The sequence below is a fragment of the Dromiciops gliroides genome, chromosome 2 (assembly GCF_019393635.1).
Source record: "Dromiciops gliroides isolate mDroGli1 chromosome 2, mDroGli1.pri, whole genome shotgun sequence".
Classification (NCBI taxonomy): domain Eukaryota; kingdom Metazoa; phylum Chordata; class Mammalia; order Microbiotheria; family Microbiotheriidae; genus Dromiciops; species Dromiciops gliroides.
Genome location: NC_057862.1, coordinates 484070229 through 484093858, shown reverse-complemented (window position 1 = coordinate 484093858; position 23630 = coordinate 484070229). Strand labels below are relative to the sequence as shown.

General features: G+C 36.9%; 1 protein-coding gene across 1 annotated transcript in view; it reads left to right on the top strand.

The window, feature by feature from the left end:
* STRN (striatin) overlaps positions 1-17830 on the top strand; it is a 130510-nt gene extending 112680 nt beyond the window's left edge. Inside the window, 5 exon segments of the mRNA XM_043983057.1 lie at positions 693-860; positions 4447-4587; positions 6559-6666; positions 8492-8578; positions 8668-17830. Coding sequence (XP_043838992.1) covers positions 693-860; positions 4447-4587; positions 6559-6666; positions 8492-8578; positions 8668-8837 — 674 coding nt within the window. The 3' untranslated portion in view covers positions 8838-17830.
* The last annotated feature ends 5800 nt before the right edge of the window (positions 17831-23630 follow it).

The following is a 23630-nucleotide window of genomic DNA, read 5'->3' as shown; positions in this document are numbered from 1 at the left end:
AGTATAAATGTCAGTGTAACAGTAGGTTACTTAGGAGCGTAGCGCTGTGCGTTGGTTTTTTCCTGAACTAGGAAAGGTGGCTTTTAAAAAAAAGTCTCTATCACAGGTTAAAGTAAGTAGAAATTATTTAGAATTATACTGAAACTAAGCTAAGTCTCAAGCAATTCAAAAGACACAGAACAAAATTGGTACTTAAACAGATGTTACCAAGTTGGTATTAGTTGTTGGGCTTGTTTGAAGGGCAGAATTAAAGTATCAGATGATCTGATTACAGGAATGATCAAGGTTATGTGGTATGTATTTGAATTAAAAACAAAATTCAAGGGTTGCCTATAGAATAAATTTGCCAAACACAAAGCATGAAGGTAGAATTGTGATTATTGGATGGTAATGAAGATTAAAGACCTGGGGATAGATAGATAGATAGATAGATAGATAGATAGATAGATAGATAGATAGATAGATAGATAGATAGAGCGAGCTCCCTTCTTATACTTCTGGGATTTTTTATCTTGTTCCCTTTGTTGCCAGGGGCATTTCATAGGAATAATGGGAAATAGAAATTATATTTTCCATGTTTCTCAGTATTTACATTTATTTTGTTTTCTTTAGAATTTAGATATTTTTAATGACTTGTTTAACTTATCTTCCTTCTTGAATTTGCATGTTTGCCTCGTGTTGTTTCTGTTTAGATCCTTCTGTTTTAAGAGGTGCACTTCTGGGCCACACAGATGCAGTCTGGGGCTTGGCTTACAGTGGAGTACATCAACGCTTATTGTCCTGTTCAGCAGATGGCACTCTTCGTTTATGGAATACAACTGAAATTTCTCCAGCCCTAAGTGTATTTAATGATAATCAAGGTACACTATTTTTGTTTTTATTGTTACTTAAAATGGACAGTCTTTATAAAATGATGCAATCCTGGACATAAAATCTTATTTAAATTGAAATTTTAGTTATAAATTTTTAAACCTAGGAGGTAGTTTTTCTTTGAATTTCTTAAAATAAATTATAATTTAGTAAGTGTAATTTTAAAACTCTTGTCCAACAAGTATTAAGCTCCAACTATAGTAGGTAATGGGAATACAAAGACAAAACAAAACCAGTTCCTGCCTTGTAGAAACATATATTCTCCTGGAAGTCTGCTTTCTTTTTTTCCCCTCTCTCTCTCATCTTCCCTCTCCTTTCTCCCTTTCTTCCCTTTCTCTTCTTTCTTTCATCTTTTTGTAGAGAATTGGCAGTATATAAACTCCTTTCACTAATAAAGTTTGGCAACTGCTGTGTAACATAACATTAGGGACTTGCCTGAGGCATTGAGAGATTGTTACTTGCCTATGGTCACACAGATCTTATATAGCAGAGGCAAGTCTTGAAATCCAGCCTCCTTAATTTTAAAGCTGATGCTTTATTAAATATGCCTCTCATACTGGGAGGGATATAAAATGTAAATAGATAAGTATGTAAATGATTATATAAAGAGAAGGAAACTGATTATCTACTAGAGTGATCAGGGATGACTTCTCCTAGAAGTGGTACATGAGCTGAGCCTAGAAGGAAGCTGTCGATTCTAAGTGGAGAAGAGATATTCCAGGCATGGTGCATACTGTGCAGAGGATAAAAGATGAGACATGGAATGCTGAACTTAGAAAACAGGTGATCTAGTTTGTTTGGGACAAAGGATTTTTCAAGGGAAATAATGTTACATGAGTCTGGAAAGATAAATTGAAGTTGGATTTGAGGGACCTTAAAAATACCAAGCTAAAGAATTTATATTTGATTCTAGAGAAAATGGAGATGCACTGGAGGTTCTTTAGTAGGAGAATTATGTAGACAGACTTGTGTTTTAGGAACATTATAATAGCTATTAATAATAACAGCAGCTAGCATTTATATAATACTTTAAGGTATACAAAGAGCTTTATAACTATTACATCATTTTATCCTCACAACAGCCCTGGGAGGTGGGTGCTACTATTATCTCCATTTTATAGATGGGCACATTACACACACAGAGCTTAAATGAGTAGCCCAGGGTCCTGTAGCTAGAAAGTGTCTAAAGTGGGATTTGAACTCAGGTCTTCTGACCCTAGGCACAGTGTTCTATCCACTGTGCCATCTAACTGCCATGTTTCAGTAGTGAGATTTTCTGGCTTATAAAAACAATATGATTTGTCCATTTGTTTTGACTCTTACATTAATAAATCACAAAATGTGCCATTCAGATATTGAGGATGTTACAGTACTGACTAGCAAAGGAGGAGCAGGTCCATGCCTACAGCTTTGTGGGTACCCAGCTATCAGTTAAGGGCCTCAGGAAGTAGCCTGTAGGCTGGCTATTTTGGAGGTGGGAAACTGACCTGGTTGCTAAAAATAAAGAATGGTGAACACTTGGGGAGCAGCTGTTCATATGGAGTACTTGAGAGCTAGTGAATTAGCACAGGTGATTCAGTTTACACTAAAACAATATATTTGTATAGAGGGAAGAGAGGGGGTTGTTCCTTACTCCTAGAATTTAGGAAAGTTCATGTGTACACCATCGCCAGTGGTTGGAGTGGATGTTGTTGGACAGAGTAAAGCATGAGACATGATGAGGCAGAGGCAGTGTGTTGTGATATAAAGAACTCTTGGTTTGGGATCAGTCTGGGTTTGAATCCTCTTTTTGCTTCTCATTATCTCTGTGACTTTTGGTAGGTAATTTCCACTATTCTAAAATTTTCCTTTCCAAAATGATCAGTGATTTCTTAATCACCAAATCTAGTGGTATTTTTTCATTCATCCCTCTTGACCCTCTCTGAAGTGTTTGACACTGTTAACCACCCTCTCCTGGATTACTTTTTTTATCTAGGTTTTTGTGACTCTTCTCTCTTTCTCTTGGTTCTTCTCCTGTCCCTCTGACTGCTCCTTTACAGTTTCCTTTGCTGATTCCATATCATACCACCTAACTTTGGGTTTCCCCTGTGACCCTGTCCTGGGCCCTCTTCTCTCTCTATACTTGATCTTGACAGAATATAAGCGCCATAGGACAGAGATTGTTTTACTTTTGTCTTTCATTCGTGGGGCTTAGTGTAGTATCTTCATATATTAATTATAAATGCTTCATAAATGTAACAAATCCTTATTGATTCATTGGCATCCTCATTAGTTCTTGTGGGTATAATTATCATCTCTATACGGGTAATCCATAAATATCTATATCCAGCCTGAATCTCCCATGCGCCAGTCCTGCACAAGCAATTGCCCATTGAACATGTTAAACTGCATGTCACATAAGAAATCTCGATCTCAACTTGTCTACTATCTTTCCACCAGAACTTACTCTTCTTCCAGACTTCCATACTTCTGTCCAGGGCACCATCATTTTACCTAGTTATCCATGTTCATAACCATGGTGCTGTGTTCAACTCCTCAGTCTCTTTTGCCACACATATCCAATATTTTCCACATCTTGCCCTTACCCCTTTTACCTCTCACATCTCACCCTTCTCCCTATTCACAGCTACCACCTTAGTTCAGGCCCTTATCGCCTCTCACCTGAACTATCTCTCAGTGGCTATCTAGTTGCTCTTCCTGCTGTATCTTTCTCCAATCCATCCTCCACACTGCTACCAAAAGAGATTTTCCTTAAGTATAGATCTAACAGGGGACAACTAGGTGGCGCAATGGATAAAGCACTGGCCCTGGATCCAGGAGGACCTGTGTTAAAATCCAGCCTCAGACACTTGACACTAGTTGTGTGACCCTGGGCAAGTTACTTAACTTTCATTGTCCTGCGAAAAACAAACCCCCAAAACAACAAAAAAAGTATAAATCTAACCATGTTGTTCCCTTCTCTGTAAATTCCACTGATTCTGTAGCCCATCTTGGATAAAATATAACCTCCTTTGTTTGGCTTTTAAAGTCCTTTACAATTGATCCCAACCTGTTTTTTCCAGCTTCATTGTGTATTACTCTCTTTCACTTTATGATCTGGCCAAATTGGCCTTCATGTTCCTCACACATGACACTCCAGCTCTCATATCTCCTTTGCGCTGATTATTCCCCATGCCTAGAATATACTCCCCCTTTGCCTTTTTAGAATCCCTCACTTCCTTCAAGACATAGCTCACCTTGTTAAAAAAAAATAAATTTTTATTAATATCTTTTGTATTTACATTTTTCACTGTATGTCTCCAGTGTATATGCATGCTATCTCTCTTGATCAGGTTATAAACTCTCTGAGAATAGGGATCGTTTCAGTTTTTGTATTCCCAACATCTAGCATAGAACTTGGCCCTTAACAGGGACTTATAAAATTGTTGATTGATTGTTTTTTAAGCCCTGATGACAAACTTTGTTTCTTTAAGAAATCATATTATTTATTTTGCTATGAAGTATTATTTTCATCTTGACTTTACTAAATAAAAATTGTAATTACTATTTTCTTTGAAAATGTTTTGGCTGATATAGAACTGGGAATCCCTGCCTCCGTGGATCTAGTGAGCAGTGATCCAAGCCATATGGTAGCATCATTCAGCAATGGATATACTAGCATCTTTAACATGGAAACACGACAGCGTATTCTCACTTTAGAAGCCAACCTAGATACAAGTATGTGTAACGGTTTAAATGAATTCTGTATTGTCTTACAGAAAACTATAAGGTGAAAACAACCCATTGGACAGTGATTATGAATATTTTTTTGACATTTGCGTATTCTTCCTCCTAAAATATTTTTAGAAACTTTTTACTCTGATATTAAACACCAAATAAGTATTTTCGTGTACATAGAACAGTGAAAAGATTGTACATGAAGCTGCAAATCTCTGTTATATATAACTTGCTTTTCTCTTTAGATATATAACAGTTTCAACACATAGTTTTCTGAGATGTCCTCCTTGTTTCTGATTCTTTATAGTCTTCCTTCTATTCTCTTCTATGCATTAAAAAAAAAAAGCTACTTTAGTACTATCATCCCTCCTTTCCTCCCTTTCTCACTTCCTGCCTGCCTGCCTGCCTTTTTTAGATATTATTCTCCTTGTGTTCATCACCTCTCATTTGATTGTTGGTCCTCTGGAATTATGGTTGGTCAGTACATTAAACACAGGTCTTAAATCTTTGCATTTTGTTTTTATTTACTGTATTGTTATTGTATAAATTGTTCCACTGCTTCTGTTCACTCTGTAGCAGTTCATACAGGTCTTCCCACAATTATGTAAAACTGTTCTTTTTATTTTGTTGTGTGCATTAATATTTGTATGTGTGCGTTCGTGTATCACGAGTTGTTCAGCCATTCCTCAGTTAATGGTCACCTCCTTAGTTTTCACTTCTTTGACACTACAAAAAGATTCATTATAAATATTTTTGTATACGAGGGCCTTCTTTCTTTTATCTCTGTAACATTTAGGCTTTTTCTTGGTATCACAAGGCTCAATGTATAATGCAATAAGTCACCTATTTTTCTAAAAGGAAGATAGTATCTTACATTCATTCAAGATAGTTAGAAGCTTATACTAGCTTTACTATGATAATATAGTTGAGGATTAATGTAAACTCTCTGCTTCCTTTAATTAAACAACTAATATTTACATAAAGAAAGGTTTAAATAATTAAAGTCTGTCTTTGAAAATCTTTTCAATACCAGTTTTCTTGACTGATTGTGTTTGGGACACCCCTGGGAAGATTAGAGTATTCCTGGCATTGAAGGCATCAGAATTTCATAACTCACTAGCTATACTTTATCAGGATAGCATAGTGAGAAAAGCATATCACCATTCTCTTTCTGACACTCTGCTAACCTGGCAACTTGAAGAAGTTCTTTGATTCCTAAAGTCTGTTTCTTCATTTGAAAATGGGGCTGATAATGCCTATACTCTAAATATCTTTATCTTATTATGAGAATCAAATAATAAATTTGAAGGCATTTTGAAAGCTTATAAATGCATGTTCTGGTTATGATGAATGCATGAGTGTTCAGCATGGAGCACTGGCCTATCACCTATCAGTGAGAGAGGGACTAGGATAAAGCCAAAGCCTGAGTTATAGAGTAAGAAACAAGTCTTTGTAAGAAACAAGTCTTTGCCATGTTTATCTTTTCATAGTAACAGGACTTCTGCCTCTTTTAGTGTGTTGTCCTGAGATTTCAGTAAGATGATATACATGAAAGGACAATGGAAAATGCCAATGCAAATAAGTATTATTGTTCAGGAAATGGGACTGTTCATTTAGAGAGGGCATTGAGTTGTTTGTTTGGAAGTTGTCTGGTTAGTGGGGAGACTGGAAATTATTAAAGTAGAAAAAAATGTCTGAAGTATCAGCTCTAGGAAGAGAAATGCCAGAGGTCCTAAGTTAAAGCCAAATGCATACCTGTAGGCAGTAGATGGCAAAAAGAAAAAAAAAATTCTAATTCTTAGCATATTTTAAGTGTCTTTTATTTTTTCCTTTTAAAATTGGGGAAACAATCATAAAATTACTTAATTAGGGACAAATTAAAGGTTTTTAGGATTTACATAGCACTGTGTAAAACATGCACTGTATGAAAATGATAACTAATTTCTATTTGTTGATTTTTTTTCCCACCAGCCTCTAATATGTCCTGCCAAATAAATAGAGTTATCAGTCATCCAACCCTTCCAATCAGTATCACTGCTCATGAAGACAGACACATTAAATTCTATGATAATAACACAGGTAAGATATTCTTCCACAATAGTTATTTTTGTGAGAGTAAACAAACCAAAATAACTATTATTATCTAATTTATTCCTTGGTGGTTTCATTAAAAGGGGGCAGGGAATAGAGGTTGAAGATGAAATGTTTTCCCATTTTGACTTCTTGTTGTTGTTGTCATTCAGTTGTTTCAGTTGTGTCCGAGTGTTCATGAATCTACTGTGCCACCTAGTGTCTCAGGCCTGCTCTCCCTTCCCCCCATTTTGGCTACTGTTTAGTAACAAATCAAGATCAGGCCAGAATTAACTTAGTTTTATAGTTTGCAGTAACCTGTATTTTTTTGTATAGAGGTATGGACTATAGGGGCATGCCATAATATGAATATAAATGAAGGTGTTCATATTGTTCTTGCAAATCATTTTAAATTACTTCTTGTTAGACTCCGGTAACACTACAGATAGAGAGCTTTGAGTACCCTTAGAAGCCATCTAAGTAGATCCTGTCCTTTTGCATATTAGGAAACTAAGTCCCAGAGACATGCCAAGGTCAGTGAGAGGCAGAGATAGAATTTGAACTTGGGTCCTTAGACTCCAAATCCTTTGCCTTTTAAACTGTTCCTCACTTTCTAATCCTCAGATCTGAGGGTGGGGAGAAGAGAAAAAATAAACAAAAATCAAACTCTGATCCTTCAGTTTATTCCCCCTCTCTCTAGCATGTCGATAAATACTTTGTGCTGATATATTTTAATGACTTTATCATTGGAGGCTTCCACAAATTTTAGTGAAACAGTTGAAAAGATAGAAAAGAGACATGGCTTGCTAAATTGATTGGTTACCATTTACTAGGAATTTCTACCTTTTGTTTCATAAACTTGGGTAAGACACTTAAATTGACCTTCACTTAAATTGAAGAGTAGTTATGCTATAGATAAATTACTTTGACTTGAGGATTTCTCTAATATATTTATGTAACTTCTTATTTTGAGACTCCATTCTCCCTTTCTGTAAGAAAAAAATAAGAAAAGAATCTACAATCGATTATAGTTGCTCTTCCTTTTGGCGTAGCAAAAATTTCAAACTGAGACGGGGAGGTCCTAGGTTTTGGAAGAGGATGGTTCACCCTGTATAGGTTCAGTCTTTTCAGGCCTAACCAACAAAAAAGCCTTATGGAGTTCTGAAGCTATGATCTGAGAATGACTTGGAAGCAACCACAACCCACAGGAGCCTTCACCCTTGTTATTATAACTTCTTTTTACATAATACTTTATATGTCATAAATCTAGAGTTGGAAGAGGCCTCAGAGGTCATCTGGGCCAAGCCCCTTATTTTACTGATTTGGAAATGGGTTGTGACTTGTCTGACGTCCTATAGCAAGTAAGGGCAAAGCTAGATCCTCTTATTTCAAATTCAGGTCTCTTTCCACTATAGTAATGCTGTTTTAGAAAGCAGTGTTATTATGAAAAGTGCTCTACATGGGTAGATTACCTTTGAAACAACATGCGATGGGTCACATATGTAAAGAAGTCATAATTTCTCAGACACAGACAATTCTAAAATATTTGTTCCTAACAGAGACAACTATTGTGTTTGTATTTTTTATGGTTTTGTTTAGTTTGTTTTTCATTTTCATCTGAAAATGAAATATGTGGCTGTCTGAGAAAAACACTATATTATATTTATTATATTTAAGTAGATAGAAGGAAAAAAATGACACAGGAAACCCCTTTTGACTATCAGTAGTCCCTCAGCCTGAAAGATAATCTTCTAGACAATCCACCCAAAGATAAGTAGGAGTTTGCTTTGTCCAGACTGAGGAAAATAATGATCAACAATCTCTTCTTTGAAAGGAAAACTGATCCATTCAATGGTTGCCCACTTAGAAGCCGTTACGAGTTTAGCAGTTGATCCCAATGGCCTATACTTGATGTCTGGCAGTAAGTACATCAAACATAAATCTATATATTCTTTATGTCTCTATGTAATCAAATTTATTTTTAAAAATTTCACTTTCTTTGATACTTAGGTCATGACTGTTCAATACGTTTATGGAACCTAGAAAGCAAGACCTGTATCCAAGAATTCACAGCTCATCGAAAAAAGTTTGAGGAATCAATTCATGATGTGGCATTCCACCCATCTAAATGTTACATTGCCAGTGCTGGAGCAGACGCCCTGGCCAAAGTCTTCGTATGACATGATGCCTCCCTTTCAGCTTCTCACTCTTTCTGTATAATCAGCTGCACACAAGAGATAACAGAAGACAAGGGGAAAAGTCACCTTTTCTTGCCCTTTCATTCTGCCAATGGAGCACAGAAAACATTTGTTAAAGTATAGTTTTTGCAGTCGATGTACTGTTTTCTAAAACCAAGGTTTGTTCAGGTTGCTGCAAGCTCAGCTGGTTCTGTGAGCCTGAAGACTGTTTCAAATTATTCTGAAAGTATATGCTTTTATTTGTGAGGGGGTTCTTATTCGCCGGGCAGGCCTGAGCGAAACAAGGTTCATTAAGTCCCTGTGGAGGAATTGGGGCACTCTTTAAGGGAGGGATACATCAATAATATGATTTATTGGGGAGGGGTGTAGGGAGCAGGGGAATTTAAGCATGTTTTTCATTTCAGAAATTTTGTCAAACATATGCACGTTAGGTAGTCAAAACAGTGGCTTTTAACATGCCCACTGGACTAACCCTTTTGTGAATGATGACTAGACAGTTGTGAAAGGAATTTAGTTTAGTGTGTCTATGAGCTTCACACATAAAGTGACTGGCAAAACATCTTACCTATTAAAAAGAATGCAATAATATGTTATATATATTATTCAGTAATGCCAATCAGATATTTAGTTTGCAGGCAAAATTATATATTGTATTACATTTTTGAAAATAGAGTTGTTACCAAGTGACTGAGAATTTAGTTGTTAGATATTCAACTTTAAAGAGAATGTTTGATACAGTCTACATTTACTAAGGGATTTAACTTATTCAAACATTCAAATTTGAGTCTCTTTATCATTCAAGGACAGTCACTAGCACAGGTCTCTGACACAAATAACCTGTATTATTGTTAAAATTCAGTTTTTTTCATGTGGTGTTTATAATACCAAAATGGTTAACCATTCTTATCAATGAACTCACAGCTGGATAGATGCAAAGCAAAAAAAAAAAAAAAGTTTAGAGAGCATCTCATTTATTTCTGTTCACATAACCATGCTTCAGATAATCTATGCTCTCTTTCTTCCCTAAACCTCAGGTTGGGCTATCTGATAGCCTTCAATAATACTATCACATTTTATGTTGGATTAAAAAAATAACTCAAATGCAATCTGCTAGGGTTGGGTTAGGTTCATCCTGTTGCTTTTTGTAAAAAAAAAAAAATCTAAACAAAGCACAAGCAGTATACCTTCAAAAACTGTATAGTAGCTCTGCTAGGAGAGAGGACATCTGGGTGGAAAGGCCAATTGCATATCTTTTTTTAAAAGACCTTAGGCTGTTTCTGCATTGATTTTTTTTTTTTTAAGAGCAGTGAGTTTAGTTGTTGTTTCTGGAAAACCTATGGCTCAGAGTTGATTATTTCTTTCTGACCAAGTATTCTAGCTGCCCAAACTCAACCTCATACTATTCAGATTTCGGGTACCTTGACCTTATTGCCCAACTAAATTCTATTTTTTCTCATATCCCACTCCTTCTCTTGGACACCCAAAACCAGGGACCTGTTGAAAACATATAAATCATTGAACATAACAACTTTGCTTTCAGTGACCTCTCAAGTTAAAAAATAACAGGCCATAATAAACCCTTTTGCTCTCCTGAAAATTTTTTCTGCAACTTTTATCAGTGTCAAAGCAGTGGTGCTTTTGATCATGGTGATCATTCAGTGACCTGAAGAGGTATAGTTGGTATGGGTTGTATTTTATGATTAATACTAAGTATATAAAATAAAACATCCTTCTAATGTTATAATTTAAATGTACTATGATAGCTGTGTGACCCTGTGCAAGTCACTTAACCCTCATTGCCCCATAAAACAAAAAACAAAACAAATAAATGTACTATGGGGTGGAATGGAGTACAGTCACTGGTTAGTATGGGATGAGGAACAGGACTCTCTGCTGGCCCTGTTCTGTATGCTAGAACAACAAAAATCCAGATACCTTCTCAATTCCCGATCCCAGGTGTTGCCATCTATTTCTTTTGTGGAGAGGTCATGGGCTATTAAAAAGACACAAAGCTCTTCCCTAACAATAGAGAATACTGCATGACCCTCAGCTGAGCTCTGATGTCATCCCTTTCTGCAAGAGATACTGGGAATATCACTGCCCTGCAGATTGCCTATTGCTTTCTGTCCTTCCCAGGTTCACCTGTCTGCTAGGGCTTTGAATCTAGCTCTGGCTAGGGAATAAGAACTCAGAGTTACTAACTGCCTAGATAGTCTTAGTCTAAGGATCCAAAATGCTGGTACTTCTCTGATACATTAATAGTTGAGAAGGACACTAGCTTCCTCTAGGGAAGTTTGATCGTGTTGGTTTCTAGGTCACTTTTCAACATCTCCTGTTCTGATCATGAGGAATTCAGTGGCTCATGCTGTGAGTTCACTCTATTCTCAAATCTAAGTAGTATAGAATGAGCCACTGGATTCCTCTCACTAACGTTAAATTTGTGGTAACTAGATACTAGAGAAGTTTAGAATTCTCTTCTGGAATCCTTCAAAATAGGTAAGCTAGAATTGCAAAAGGGAGTTTATAGGGACTCTTAAAGATACTCTCTTGTCGTCAATGGAAGGACCAAGAATCTCCCCATAGGAACTGTTTCAGAAAGTCCCACCCAGTAGTCTTTACTTTTGTGCTAATGTCTCCAAAGGGCTTTTTAAGGTAAGCTGGACTTTCTCCCCCAGCCCTACATGGTTAGATGAGAACTGCCCCTCTGGGAAGGAAAGCTAAAGCTTCCTTATAGACTGCAGCTTTATTGCTAAAACTAATCCTGTACAAAGGTCACACAAGGAGTCAAGGCAGTATAAAATTGTACTGGTGATATTGGCAATCACAAACACCAGGCATAGGACAAGAGAATCCCCTCCCCATGACTTTGCTGGTTTTAAGGTGACTAGATAAATCAGAGGGTCAAATTTACAGAAGTCTCTTGCTTTGTGGTCTAGATAGTAAACAGGCCTGACACTGCACTGGATGGTTGGCTACAGAAAAAAAAAGGGGGGGGGGACACAAAATTTGAAGGTGGTGACTATCTTGATACGGGTACATACATTCTGACAATACCCTCCAATCCTGTATGGTAGCTTGATTTCATGTTAGATACAGACTAATGGCCTGTGCTGGTTCTCAGTTCTGTGTGTGTGTGTGTGTGTGTGTGTGTGTGTGTGCGTGTTACTGTGTTGCTATATGCTATAGTGTCTAATATCTTATTTTGGCATAATTACCCTCCTTACTCATCTATACTTCCATACCCCATTATCGGCATTTAGGTTAACAAGTCTCTTCTGTATTGGCAAATGAATTGAACCTCAACCCTTTCCTGTAGTGATTAAGGTACCAGTGAATGTTTATGATACCAAGAAGAAGTCGAATGATGAATTGTATTCTCTAAATTCTGTTCTCACCATTCTTCATAATGTGAAAATGGTGAATTGCTGACCTGATATTTTCTGAGAGAAATTGGCAAGTTCCATGCAAGATGCAGTGATTCTCCAATCTCAGTGCTCTAGTCCTTGTTGTTCTTCTCAGTTCCTGCTTTTAGCATCTTTCTGAGTCTTCAGAGTTCCCTTTGCCTATTTCACTGAAGTTCTCAAAGCGAAGCCACCAGTCATTTAAACCTCTTTAAATATTTGTGTTTGCACATGGAAAACCATGAGGTGTGTAGTCTAGTGTGAACAGTGGGTCTGGTGAAAGCCCATTGGGAAGCCAGTACATGCCATGAGAGACAATACATAGAAATAACATTCTCTTCTTCCAGTATTGTGAAACCCCATTGTGGACATCCACCAAAGCAGCCAATACAGTGTAGTTTCCATGAGTCAAATTCAGCGTACTTGAACTGAAAATTGCAGCCCAGTGATAAAAATGCTTTTGTAGTTTTTGATTTGTGGAGAGTTTGGGTTTTTTCCCCATGAACCTTATCCTTAAAATAGAGAGTGGTAAGGAAGGGCAGGCTCCTGCCTGGTTTACATGAGATATAGAGACACATTTGTGCTCTTGGAGCCTGCAGCACTCTGCTCAGTACTGAAATGGCATAAAAACCCGTTTGCTATATTCAGACCAGACCATAAACAGATATTTTAACGTCAATGATATTATTACCTTCAGTATTTTTCTACTAACCAAGGTTAGGATTTTTGGCCATTAAATAAATAAGAAGTTATGCAAAATATTTAGCTTTTATAATACATTATAGTTATTAATTAAAGGGATAAAAATGGGCTGCATCACTGAGTAATGAACTTTACATGAGAAATTTCCCATGAATTTGACTTTCATTTCTTTAGTACTCTTATATTTCTTTTGGAAGCAATTATAAAGATTTATTTGAAAATGGCTAAAAGTTATGTATATTTTATAAATATATATTATATATATTAGTAGGAACACACACATATAAAATATATATAGACTATATTAAACCATAGGTGCATTTTACTGTTTTTTATATTGAGTTTGTTGGGGTAGTATATGCAAAGGATAAGATGTGAGTATGACATGAGTGTTGTACTATTTGCTAATGTAATATATAGATTTAAATGTTTTAACTACTGTATATATTATATACACTATTGGCCAGCATGCTTGTTGGAAAGATTGTCATTCTAGTTTATTAAAATTTGAATGTAAGAAAAACTGGCTATTCAAATGTGGATTGAAACATATTCCATTCTAAAATATTCCATTAAACATCCAGGCTTTTTAATGAATAGATATTTTAAAGAAGGTAATAGCTAAGGAAGGAGAGGTGCCTTTTAAAAAACATAACAAAGCCTTATAATGAGGATGATGAGGGAGAATGTATATTATGTATGTGTATATATTATATATACATGCATATGTATACATGTATGTGTGTGTATATGTATGTATATATACATATACACACATATACATTTATTCTGGACTGTGGTCACTGATGTCTCTTTACTGTATTTGTTAAACTTGTAGGTCTTCAGGGTATTGCGTGTGAGTCCATCTTTGTGCTCTTCTGAGCACTACATAACACTTTTTAAGAATATTTATGTGAATTCATAGAAATTTCAATGGAGGAAAGGCTATGCTATTCATATTTTATATTTGTATTAAAATTTATATAGGAGAAAGTACATGTCCACAAAATGATGGAACCTCATTTAATTTGGCTAAGTAAGTGTACCTCTTGAAAGGTTCATTTTTTAAAAGCTTCATATATTTTCATCTTTTATTTTCACTGGAGATTTAAGAGGATGTTTCAACTAGTTAAACATTATTTTTAGATCAAACAATAACTGGACTAGTTAAAAATCCCACCTTAGGAGAGTTTTAAAGCATTTAAACACACATTTATACCTACCTCTCTATCCCATGTTCCATATTTTTCTTTAAAGTCAAATCTTTTTATTATGTCTATAAACATATTTTGGTGCTAAAAATTTTGTCATTTAAGTTACATGCAACCTAGATTTCCCAAATAAAATTTTAGACCTTAAATTTTTTTTGTTGTTGTTGTTCACTGTGGCTTGTGAATGAGTAGAGTTTATTTATCTCTAGTTAGTGTGAGTATGAGATTTTAGTCACCAAGTTTCTGACATGGTTCCAGTGTCGATACTTTCATGGACCCATCTTTGACCATCCCTCGTTCCTCTCTCTATTGATGTAGATCATAGCCTCTTGTCTTCTCATCTGGTACAATTCTTATGCATGGCTGTATGTAAGTCCTCTAGTCAATCTACCCATTGTACTGAAGCCTTGCTTTAGTTTTTGTAACATTTTCTAAATAACAAACAGCATTAGCCCTTGAACTGTCTTTCTTTATCTGGTTACCTGATCACCCCACCTTTTTTCCTGATCATAAATGTGCCTGATGATGCCATTCTCATTACCACTTTCCTGCAAATCATTCTTGGTAATGTATTATATCCTACTTGTACTCACCGTATGTTTTTCCATCGCTCTTTGGGAAGTACTACTATAAATTTACCAAAGGTAGAAGCTAAGCTATTATATTAAAAGAATCATTGAAAGGAGCTGTTCAGAGAAATTTAATTAGATTAATTATTTACAACTCTCTGATTTTAATTATAACTTTAACTAATGGCACCTGTTTATAATCTATTAAACATTTTATCTAGGGAGTTGAGATTGCCACAAGTTGTGGCTCATAGAAGCTTATTGTTATGTTTTCACCCTAACCTTCTTGATTATTACTATAGTTCATTGAGAAAAGGATCTGGAAATTTGCATGATAAAAATCATAACTATTTTATATACTGTTTTCTTAACTTTAATTTGACCATTAAAAGTTTCTCTTTTGGCAGTCTTTGTCTTCCACTTGTTTATCCTTGCCTGCATGTCAGGTGCCATTTTGACAAAAAGATGAAAAGGTTAAAGCATTTAACTGATCTTTCTGATATCATTGCACTTTTCTTCTTTGATACCTTGTAAGTAGCATGATTTCTTTGTATGTAGATGCTACATAGGACCTGACTCCCAGAAGATACTACCTCCATGGCCACCTCCTTTTGTGCTTCTTAAGATCAGGAAGTGACATGTACTTTGCTCATTGTTTCTGCATTTAAACCCTTCCTTTGCCAGTATTGCTCAGCAACTACTTTTCCTTGGGAGGTTTGTTCCATTCATCTATTATCACCCAGTCCATAGCCTTGTCAGGGTTATCTGCCAGCCTCTAGATCCTATTCAATCCCTAATCAACAGATACAATTTTTAAGTGCCTATTATGTGCAAGGCATTTTGCAAACTTCTTTTTTTTTTTTTTAAAGGAGTTCACTACCTGTTTCGGTATTCCTCATTACTCTGACCCCTGTGCCTAGGGCATTGATGACCCTTCACATAGTCTGATAGCAACTTCAGTTCCCATAATCCTCATCTTCATTCACTAAGCCTGGTTGTATGGATAGCCATACCTTTGATCTAACAGTACTAACACATAACTGCTACCTTCCTGTTCCAGAACCCTGAACTTCCCCCTCTGTTCATAATCACCTATCTTCCATCTGACTACTTCATTCATTGAAGTACTTCTAGTCTTTTCATGCCTCCTCCTTTTCCCAATTTACTTCTGTTCTGACCTCATTTTGCTCCCTTCATGGTCTTGACCATGAGTTCAACTAGTTCTCTTTCCTTTGTCCTTGATTCTCCTGTCCTCTTTTGTCACTGCTTGTGCCTAGCCAGACCCCAGCCCTTCCCATATTTGGTTTATCCACTCCTGTTAACATGCTGCTGAATGCCACTGGAGATCTAACATTTTGCCAATTAGTTCCAACACATTTGTTATCTAACACAACTGGGCCTTTACTGATAACACAAATCTTGTTATTCTTCTTGATTGACTCATATTCTCCACAGTGACTTTCAAACCTCTATTCTCCTCAAGCTCTACTTTCCTTTCAGCAGAGTACCTTGTCTCCTTTAATGAGAAAAGAGGCTGTCCATCATAATCTCTTTCCTATTCATTATCCTTTCACATCATACCCCATTCTTTTTGCACCAATATCTGAGGAAAAAGTGACCTCCCTTTTTAAAAAATTGACCCTTCTTGTGAAGTAAAGTTCCTCTACTTTGCATTTGATCTCATTTCCATTTTCCTCAGGGAATTTATCTCATTGATCATTCTCTCTCAACTTCAATCTCTCCATAGCCCCTAGATCTTTTTCTACTTCTTTTACATATGCCTGAGTCTCTCCCCATTCTTAAGAAGCTTACAGTTCTTTGCCCTTTTGCAGGCACTTTCCCAGAAGGGATTCTCCATACCCATTACTTCTGTTGTCATTATCCCAACCCTTGTATTCTAGCTTCCAACTCCACCACTTAGCTTAAATTCAAAGTCATTGAAACTTTTCCCTATAACGTTATCAGTGAACTCAAATATGGTGAATCCTCTCTACATCTCTATAATCCATAACTAGGCTTCAATATAGTTGCCTACCTAGGCTTCAATACTGCTGCTGACTTGGTTCTATCAGCTCCTGATTGTTACCCGGTATGCATGAACATATCTCAAGGTTCTGACCTGGCCCTCATCTTCCTTCTAATTCTACCCTATTGATGATCTTAGTTGTCACAAGTTCAGTTATTTCTATGCAGATAATTCCCAGATCTAGATTTGCAGTCCTCATCTTACTCCTGAACCGTAGCCCTATATTAACAGCTGATTATCAGTCAGTAAGCATTTATTAAGTGCCCACTATGTGCCAGGCACTATGCTAAGTGCTGGGGATACAAAAAGAGGGGAAAAGTCCCTGCTCTTGAGCTCACAGTCTAATGGAGGAGACAAAAAGTAAATAAATGTGTACAAACAAGCTATAAACACGATAAATAGGAAATCTCTACTTGAATTTCAACATATCTAAAATGAACTTTCCCCCCCCCCATCTACTCCTTCAAACTGTAATCTTCACAAAAAGGAGATCACCCAGATTTACAGCCTCGGTGCCATTCTTGACTTCTTTCTCTTTTACTCCCTGTATCTAGTTGCCAGGTTTGAATGATTCTACTTATAGCTGTTGCATTTGATTGCACTCATGTCTGGCTCAGTCCTTTATCACCTCTCACCTGGATTGTTGCAATAGCTTTCAAATTGGTCTCATTATTTCCAGAGGACACCCCCCCTCTACACCTCTAATCGAACCTCTCACATAGCTATCCAAATACTAAAACATTAGACTCATATCATGCTTTTATTACAAAACCATCTATGATCCCTTTTCTTCTAAGATATTAGAAGATGAGCTCGTCAGCCTGGTGTTATTTTCTCAGTCCTCCACAGTTTGGCTCCAATTTTTTTAAACTAATTTAATATTACTCCCATACTTTGTGTTCAGTAAACTAGTCCACAAGCCCTTTCTTGAATTCAACATGCTCTTTCTCATATCCATGCCTTTGTGTCTAGAATCTTCCTTCCTTCCTTCCTTCCTTCCTTCCTTCCTTCCTTCCTTCCTTCCTTCCTTCCTTCCTTCCTTCCTTCCTTCCTTCCTTCCTTCCTTCCTTCCTTCCTTCCTTCCTTCCTTCCTTCCTTCCTTCCTTCCTTCCTTCCTTCCTTCCTTCCTTCCCTCCTTCCTCCCCTCCTTCCTTTCCTCCTTCCTTCCCTTCTCCTTTCCTTCCCTTCCTAAAGACTTTCTTGGCCCCCCCCCACCCCAAACTATTAGTACTCTGTTCCTCCCAAGATTACTTATTTACCTATCTATGAATATGTTGTCTTTGGTACTTGTGGGCAGGGTACCATCTTCCTTTTTGTCTTTGCATCCTCACTGCTTAGCACAGTGATCTGCATATGGTGGACCCTAGACTCTTAATAAATACTTATTGAATTGAGTCAAAATGAATCTTAGAAATCCATAGCAAATTTTGTAGTATCATCTTGAATTTTTTTTTTTAATAAGGATTTCCTGGATTTTGAGTAGTCAAGTTTTATATGTGAATTTTACTGGGACCACATGAGTGTCATATTTGATGACACCCATGCTGACTTAGATTCATCCTATTGTCCACCAGTGAGTTACCCATAGTGCCTTGTTGATATAGGTGGAATAAGTCTCTGTTGGTTGTCCTTTCCTCTCTAAAAATAGAATAGTTCTTTGAAATGTCTATAAGGAGCTGCTAAACTGATAGTGCTACTTCTCCAATTAATAGTAATTGAAAAGCCATGAATTATTATGCACTTCACCATCTCCTCATGCCTTGATCTCTACATATTCCCCAAATCTACTACATTCTTCTATTTTATTTCTTCAGTGCCTGTCTAGAACCTGTCCTAAATCGAGGGTATAGGGGAAATTTCCCTTTTTTGTTCTTCCTCACATTAAAAAAAATTTTTTTAATTTGATTTGTCAGTGACCTATCTGAGCCATGTTAGTTACTAGAAGAAGACTGCTTCTTTGTATCACTGATGTTTTCTAAACCATTCAGATTTTATAAGTTCCTTGACTCGTTGAGATGCCCACATCAAAAAATGTGTGTCCTCCCCTCCCTTCCCCCATCAGTTAGCCCTGAACTATATTGGTGGATTTTCAGATGTTTTTTATTTAGACAGGATATCTGTTAACATAAATTAATCCAAATACTCATTTTCATGGTGAAAATGGTTTCTTTTGTAAATTCAGGGTATGGTCAAGCTAATTAAGACATCCATTTTGGATGGCTCTAAATGTACTCTTTTGTTTTTAAATAAAGTATGAGCACATGGCGTCTATGGTATAGGTGTCTCATGAATTGTTAGAGAATTATAAGTGTCCGACCAGACCCTAGCAGTGAAATTGTCAGTGGATGTAAAACACCCTGTTTTATTTTGTGGGAATAGAAAAAAAGGAGTAAACAAATTAGCTGAATGTAACCATGTCTTGGGCAGACTTGGAAGTGGCCCTAAGTGCTAGTTGTACTCAGGGAAAGGTGAAAGAGTTATTATTGATAGAGAATATGTCTTCTGGAAAGCCAGTGAGAATTAAAATACTTTGTAAAGCTGGGTTTATGCTACTTTTTGGAGACATGTTGCCCCTGCTGATAAATATTAAATTTTGTGAATGTTAAGCTAAATAGTTTTAAAATTGGATCATTCAAGTGTTTAACAGAAGCTGTTTTCAAGCTAAATCCATTGGTTTTGGTATAGACTAAAAATAAACTTCACTTCCTCTACACCACTATCACTCAGGATATTGATTTTCTTCCATATTTTGCTGTTTTAGAAAAATCAGAAGTGTTCCACATCCATCTCTGTCTGCTTACCAAGCCCACACATGCATCACAAGCTCATGAACCCTTTCAAGGCGATCCTTCAAATCTACTACCCTCCTTGATTTAATCAGAAGATTTAAGAAAATGAGGCGTCCAAATGTAATCTGGGGGGAAATGGGCCACTTACTTTGGTACAGTGTTTGCTATGATTAAAAATTATGGACTTTTATCCTTTACATGTAGCATTTGGGATCTCTGCAGCCACTGTGAAGGCCGGGAAGGACATGGTTTGTCCAACTGGCCCCAGAACCTGTAGTGCCAGTTCAGTACTATACATTTCTCTTCGGGTATTAGCAGTGTTGGGTATTTGGGTATTTGGTAACTTCAGTCTGACCTGGGTTTTCCAGACCCACAAAAGTTGTAGGTATGATTAAGTTGCGATTTGTATTCTAAAAAACCAGAGGCAGCTTATAGTCCAGCAACACTGAACTTAAATGTAGTAGAGCCTTAGACATTTTTCCAGTTTGCTGCTGCCCCAGGTTTTACCCACTGCTGAAAATCACCAGGACGTTTCTTTAAAGGTGTGTAAAGAACAGAAAAGATATTCTCCAATGAGCCTGTTTATGGAGCTAGTTAGAGCCCACTCTCTTGTTTGGTCATGGCACCTGCAAAACTCCATGATTCTAGCTAGTCCAGCCCCTGCCTTGTGCCTTATTACTAGCAGGGGTTCCAAGGTCAGTAGGACATTTAAATTTCAGAGATACTGAAATACCTTGCAAATTTAGGCACCAAATTTTGAGGACAAGTGCTTACCATCATCGAAACTTAATTTGAGGAACCTCATTTAGCAGAGGCTAGCACCATCCTATATCTGATGATAAGACATAATGATACTTTTTTCAGATTATAAAGCATCACCAAGAAATAAAAATCAAGGCTTGGTGTGGGCATCATTACTAGGATTGACACTACCATGGAAGTTTATATGAAGCTATGAATTTACTTTTATGGTCATGGAGAAAACTGTTCACAGTCTGACTTCTAATTTGGTTCATCTGTGACTTTCAAAACAAAATCACATCACAGCACAATTCACAAAGTCAAAGATGGAAGTCATCTACCTCTGCCACAGGAAGGAAGCAAGCATTTATTAAACACCTACTATATGCCAGGCACTGTGCTAAGCACTTTACAAATACTATTTCATTTAATCCTCACAACCACCCTGGGAATTATTATTATTATTATTATTATGCTATTATTATCTCCATTTTATAGTTGAGTAATCTGCAGTAAGACAGAACTTGTGACTCACCCAGTGTCACACAGCTAATGATCTGAGATCAGATTTGAACTTGTTTTCCTGACCCCAGCTCCAATGTTCTATCTACTTCAGCACCTAGTAGGATCAAACATAAAGGGCTTAGGAAAGTGTCTGGCACATAGAAGGAATTTAATAAATGCATATTCCCTCCCAACAATTTTCTATTGAAGCACTGCTTGAAGATCTACAGTAATGGGGAACTCACTGCTCTCTATGGGCAAATCACTTCACCTCTCTTTGCCTCAGTTTCTTCAACTATAAAATGGAGATAACAGCATTTACCTCCCAGGGTGGTTATGAGGATCAAATGAGATAATAATTGTTGAGTGTTTAGCCCAGTGCTTGGAACATAGTAAGAAGTATATAAATGTTCACTATTATTACTGTCTCACTCCCGTGCTTCCTAGAGGCATCTAGGTTGTGCAATGGATAAAGCACTGGGCTTGAAGTCAGGAAAACCTCTGTTCAAATCCACATTCAGACACAAGCTGTGTAACCCTAGGGAAGGCACTACCTCTGCCTCCATTTCTTCAACTGCAAAATGATAAGTTACTTCACAGGGTTGTTGTGGGGATTAAATGAGATATTTGTAAAGCACTTATCACAGAGCCTGGCACCAAGTAGCTGGTATATGAATGCTTATTCCTCTACTCTTCTCCCCTACCACCCACCTTTTCAGGACTGCCCTGGTTGAAAGTATTTCCTGACATCCAACCTTATGTTTCACCTCTGACACCAGCTATGTGTGACCACGGACAAGTCATCTAAGAAACCCTGCTTTGTCATGGCCAGTGCTATAGCAGTAAACCTTGTCACAACAGCAAATATTTAACATTCTGTGGACAAAACAATCTCATCAGACTGGCTTCAGTGCACCTCATGTAGCAGAAGATTGTGAGTCTCCATGTTGTTAGGTAGTGGCCACATGCCTATTAATGCATAGGCTCTCTAGAAAAAGGACATATTTTCATTTCTGACTGTTCAGAAAATAAAGATTTCTTGAAAAGATTATTTGGCAATGTGCAGTTTTGAAAGATTAAGAAAGTACTTTTGAATTTCCCAAAGTGTATTTTTCTTGATGCTACTGTGAATTGTATTCATTTTATCATTCATTAAAACATTTTAAAAGACCTACTATACATTTCTCTTTGGGTATTAGGAGAGATAAAAAGATGAACAAGACTTTCTTGCTTTCAAAACACTAATAATTAATATGGGTGAACATTTCATTCTTCATGAAAAAGATTATTCATAGAATAGTATTTATTACCCAGGCTTTGGGAACAGATAGGGAAACTTTAATATGATTTTGTCCTCAAGGATTGCTGTCTATTGGGTAGTAAGTTAAGAAATGTACATAAATGAACTCAATACACTCTAGGATTTCATAAGTGCATAGGAGAAATAGATTTGACCAAGGAGAAGGATCAGTTATGGTTGGAAAGATCAATGTAGGCTTCTGAGAGGAGGGAGTACTTGATTTGGACCTTGCTCTGTCAAGCCAAAAACCCCACTATGACCACCAGTCTCCAGTCTGTGCTGTGTCCCCCTATTAGAACATAAGTTCCTTGAAGGCAGGAATTTTCCTGCTTTTTAATTTCCATACTAGCATTTAACTTAGTGACTGGCACAGGGTAAGCACTTAAAAAATGCGTTTTCCCCCCATTCATTTCTTCTTTCAACTCAAAATCAGTTTGGATGTTAATAGGCAGAAATTAGAGGAGAGGGCATTTCAGGTGTAGAGGAGGGCTAATCACTCAACAAATACTTAAGTGCCTACTAAGAGCCTGTGTTAGGTGCTGTGTACACAAAGACAAAATAAGTCCCTGCTCTCAAAAAGCATGGGAAAGACAGCATATGCATAAATAAATATATACAGGGTAGACACAAACTAAAAACAGGGCCATTTTGACAGAGGGATCATTGGCAGGGGTTTAGCTAGAGTAAAGGGATCAGGAAAGGCAAGATGATGCTTGAGCTGAGTATTGAAGGAAGTAAGGAATTCTATGAGATAGAGATGAGGAGAGAGTACATTTCAGGTGGAATATGGACTGTACAAAATCATGAAGACATTGTCAAGTGTAATGAACAACAGAAGAGGCTGATAGAGCTGGATAGAATGTGAAAAGGGAACTAACATATAATGAGTCTAGAAAGGTAAGGCTGGACTAGGTTGTGAAGGGCTTTAAATGCCAAACAGAGGTGTTAAAATTCAATTCTAAAAGAAAAAGGGAGTCACTGGAGGTTATTGAATAAGGCTGTACTATGCCTATATTTAAGAAATATCAGTTTGGTGTCTGTGTGGAGGGTGGATTGAAGTAGAGAAAGACTTGAGACAGGAATTCTATTTAGGAGGCTATTAATAGTAATAACATGGCTAGTGTTTATGTAGTGCTTTCAGGTTTTCAAAGTATTTATATCTCATTTGATATCAATAGTCTAGGCATAAAGTCATGGGTGCCTAAACCAAGAAGGTATTTTGAACAGGATGTCCTAAAGGTACCTCAAACTCAATGTGTGCCAAACAGAATCCATTCATTGTCTCCTAATCCATCCTTCTTCCAAATTTCCCTGTCTCCATAGAGGGCACTATCATCTTGCTGGTATGATCTTCACTCTTCTGTCTCCCCACATATTCATTCAGCTGCTGGATCTTGCCATTTTTACCTGCCCAGTCTCTCTCCCATATAACTCCTTTCTAATCACACAGCCACCACCTTTAACATCTCACCCATCCTATTTCAGTAACTTTGTAACTGGACTCCCTGACTCAAATCTCTCCTAACTCCAAT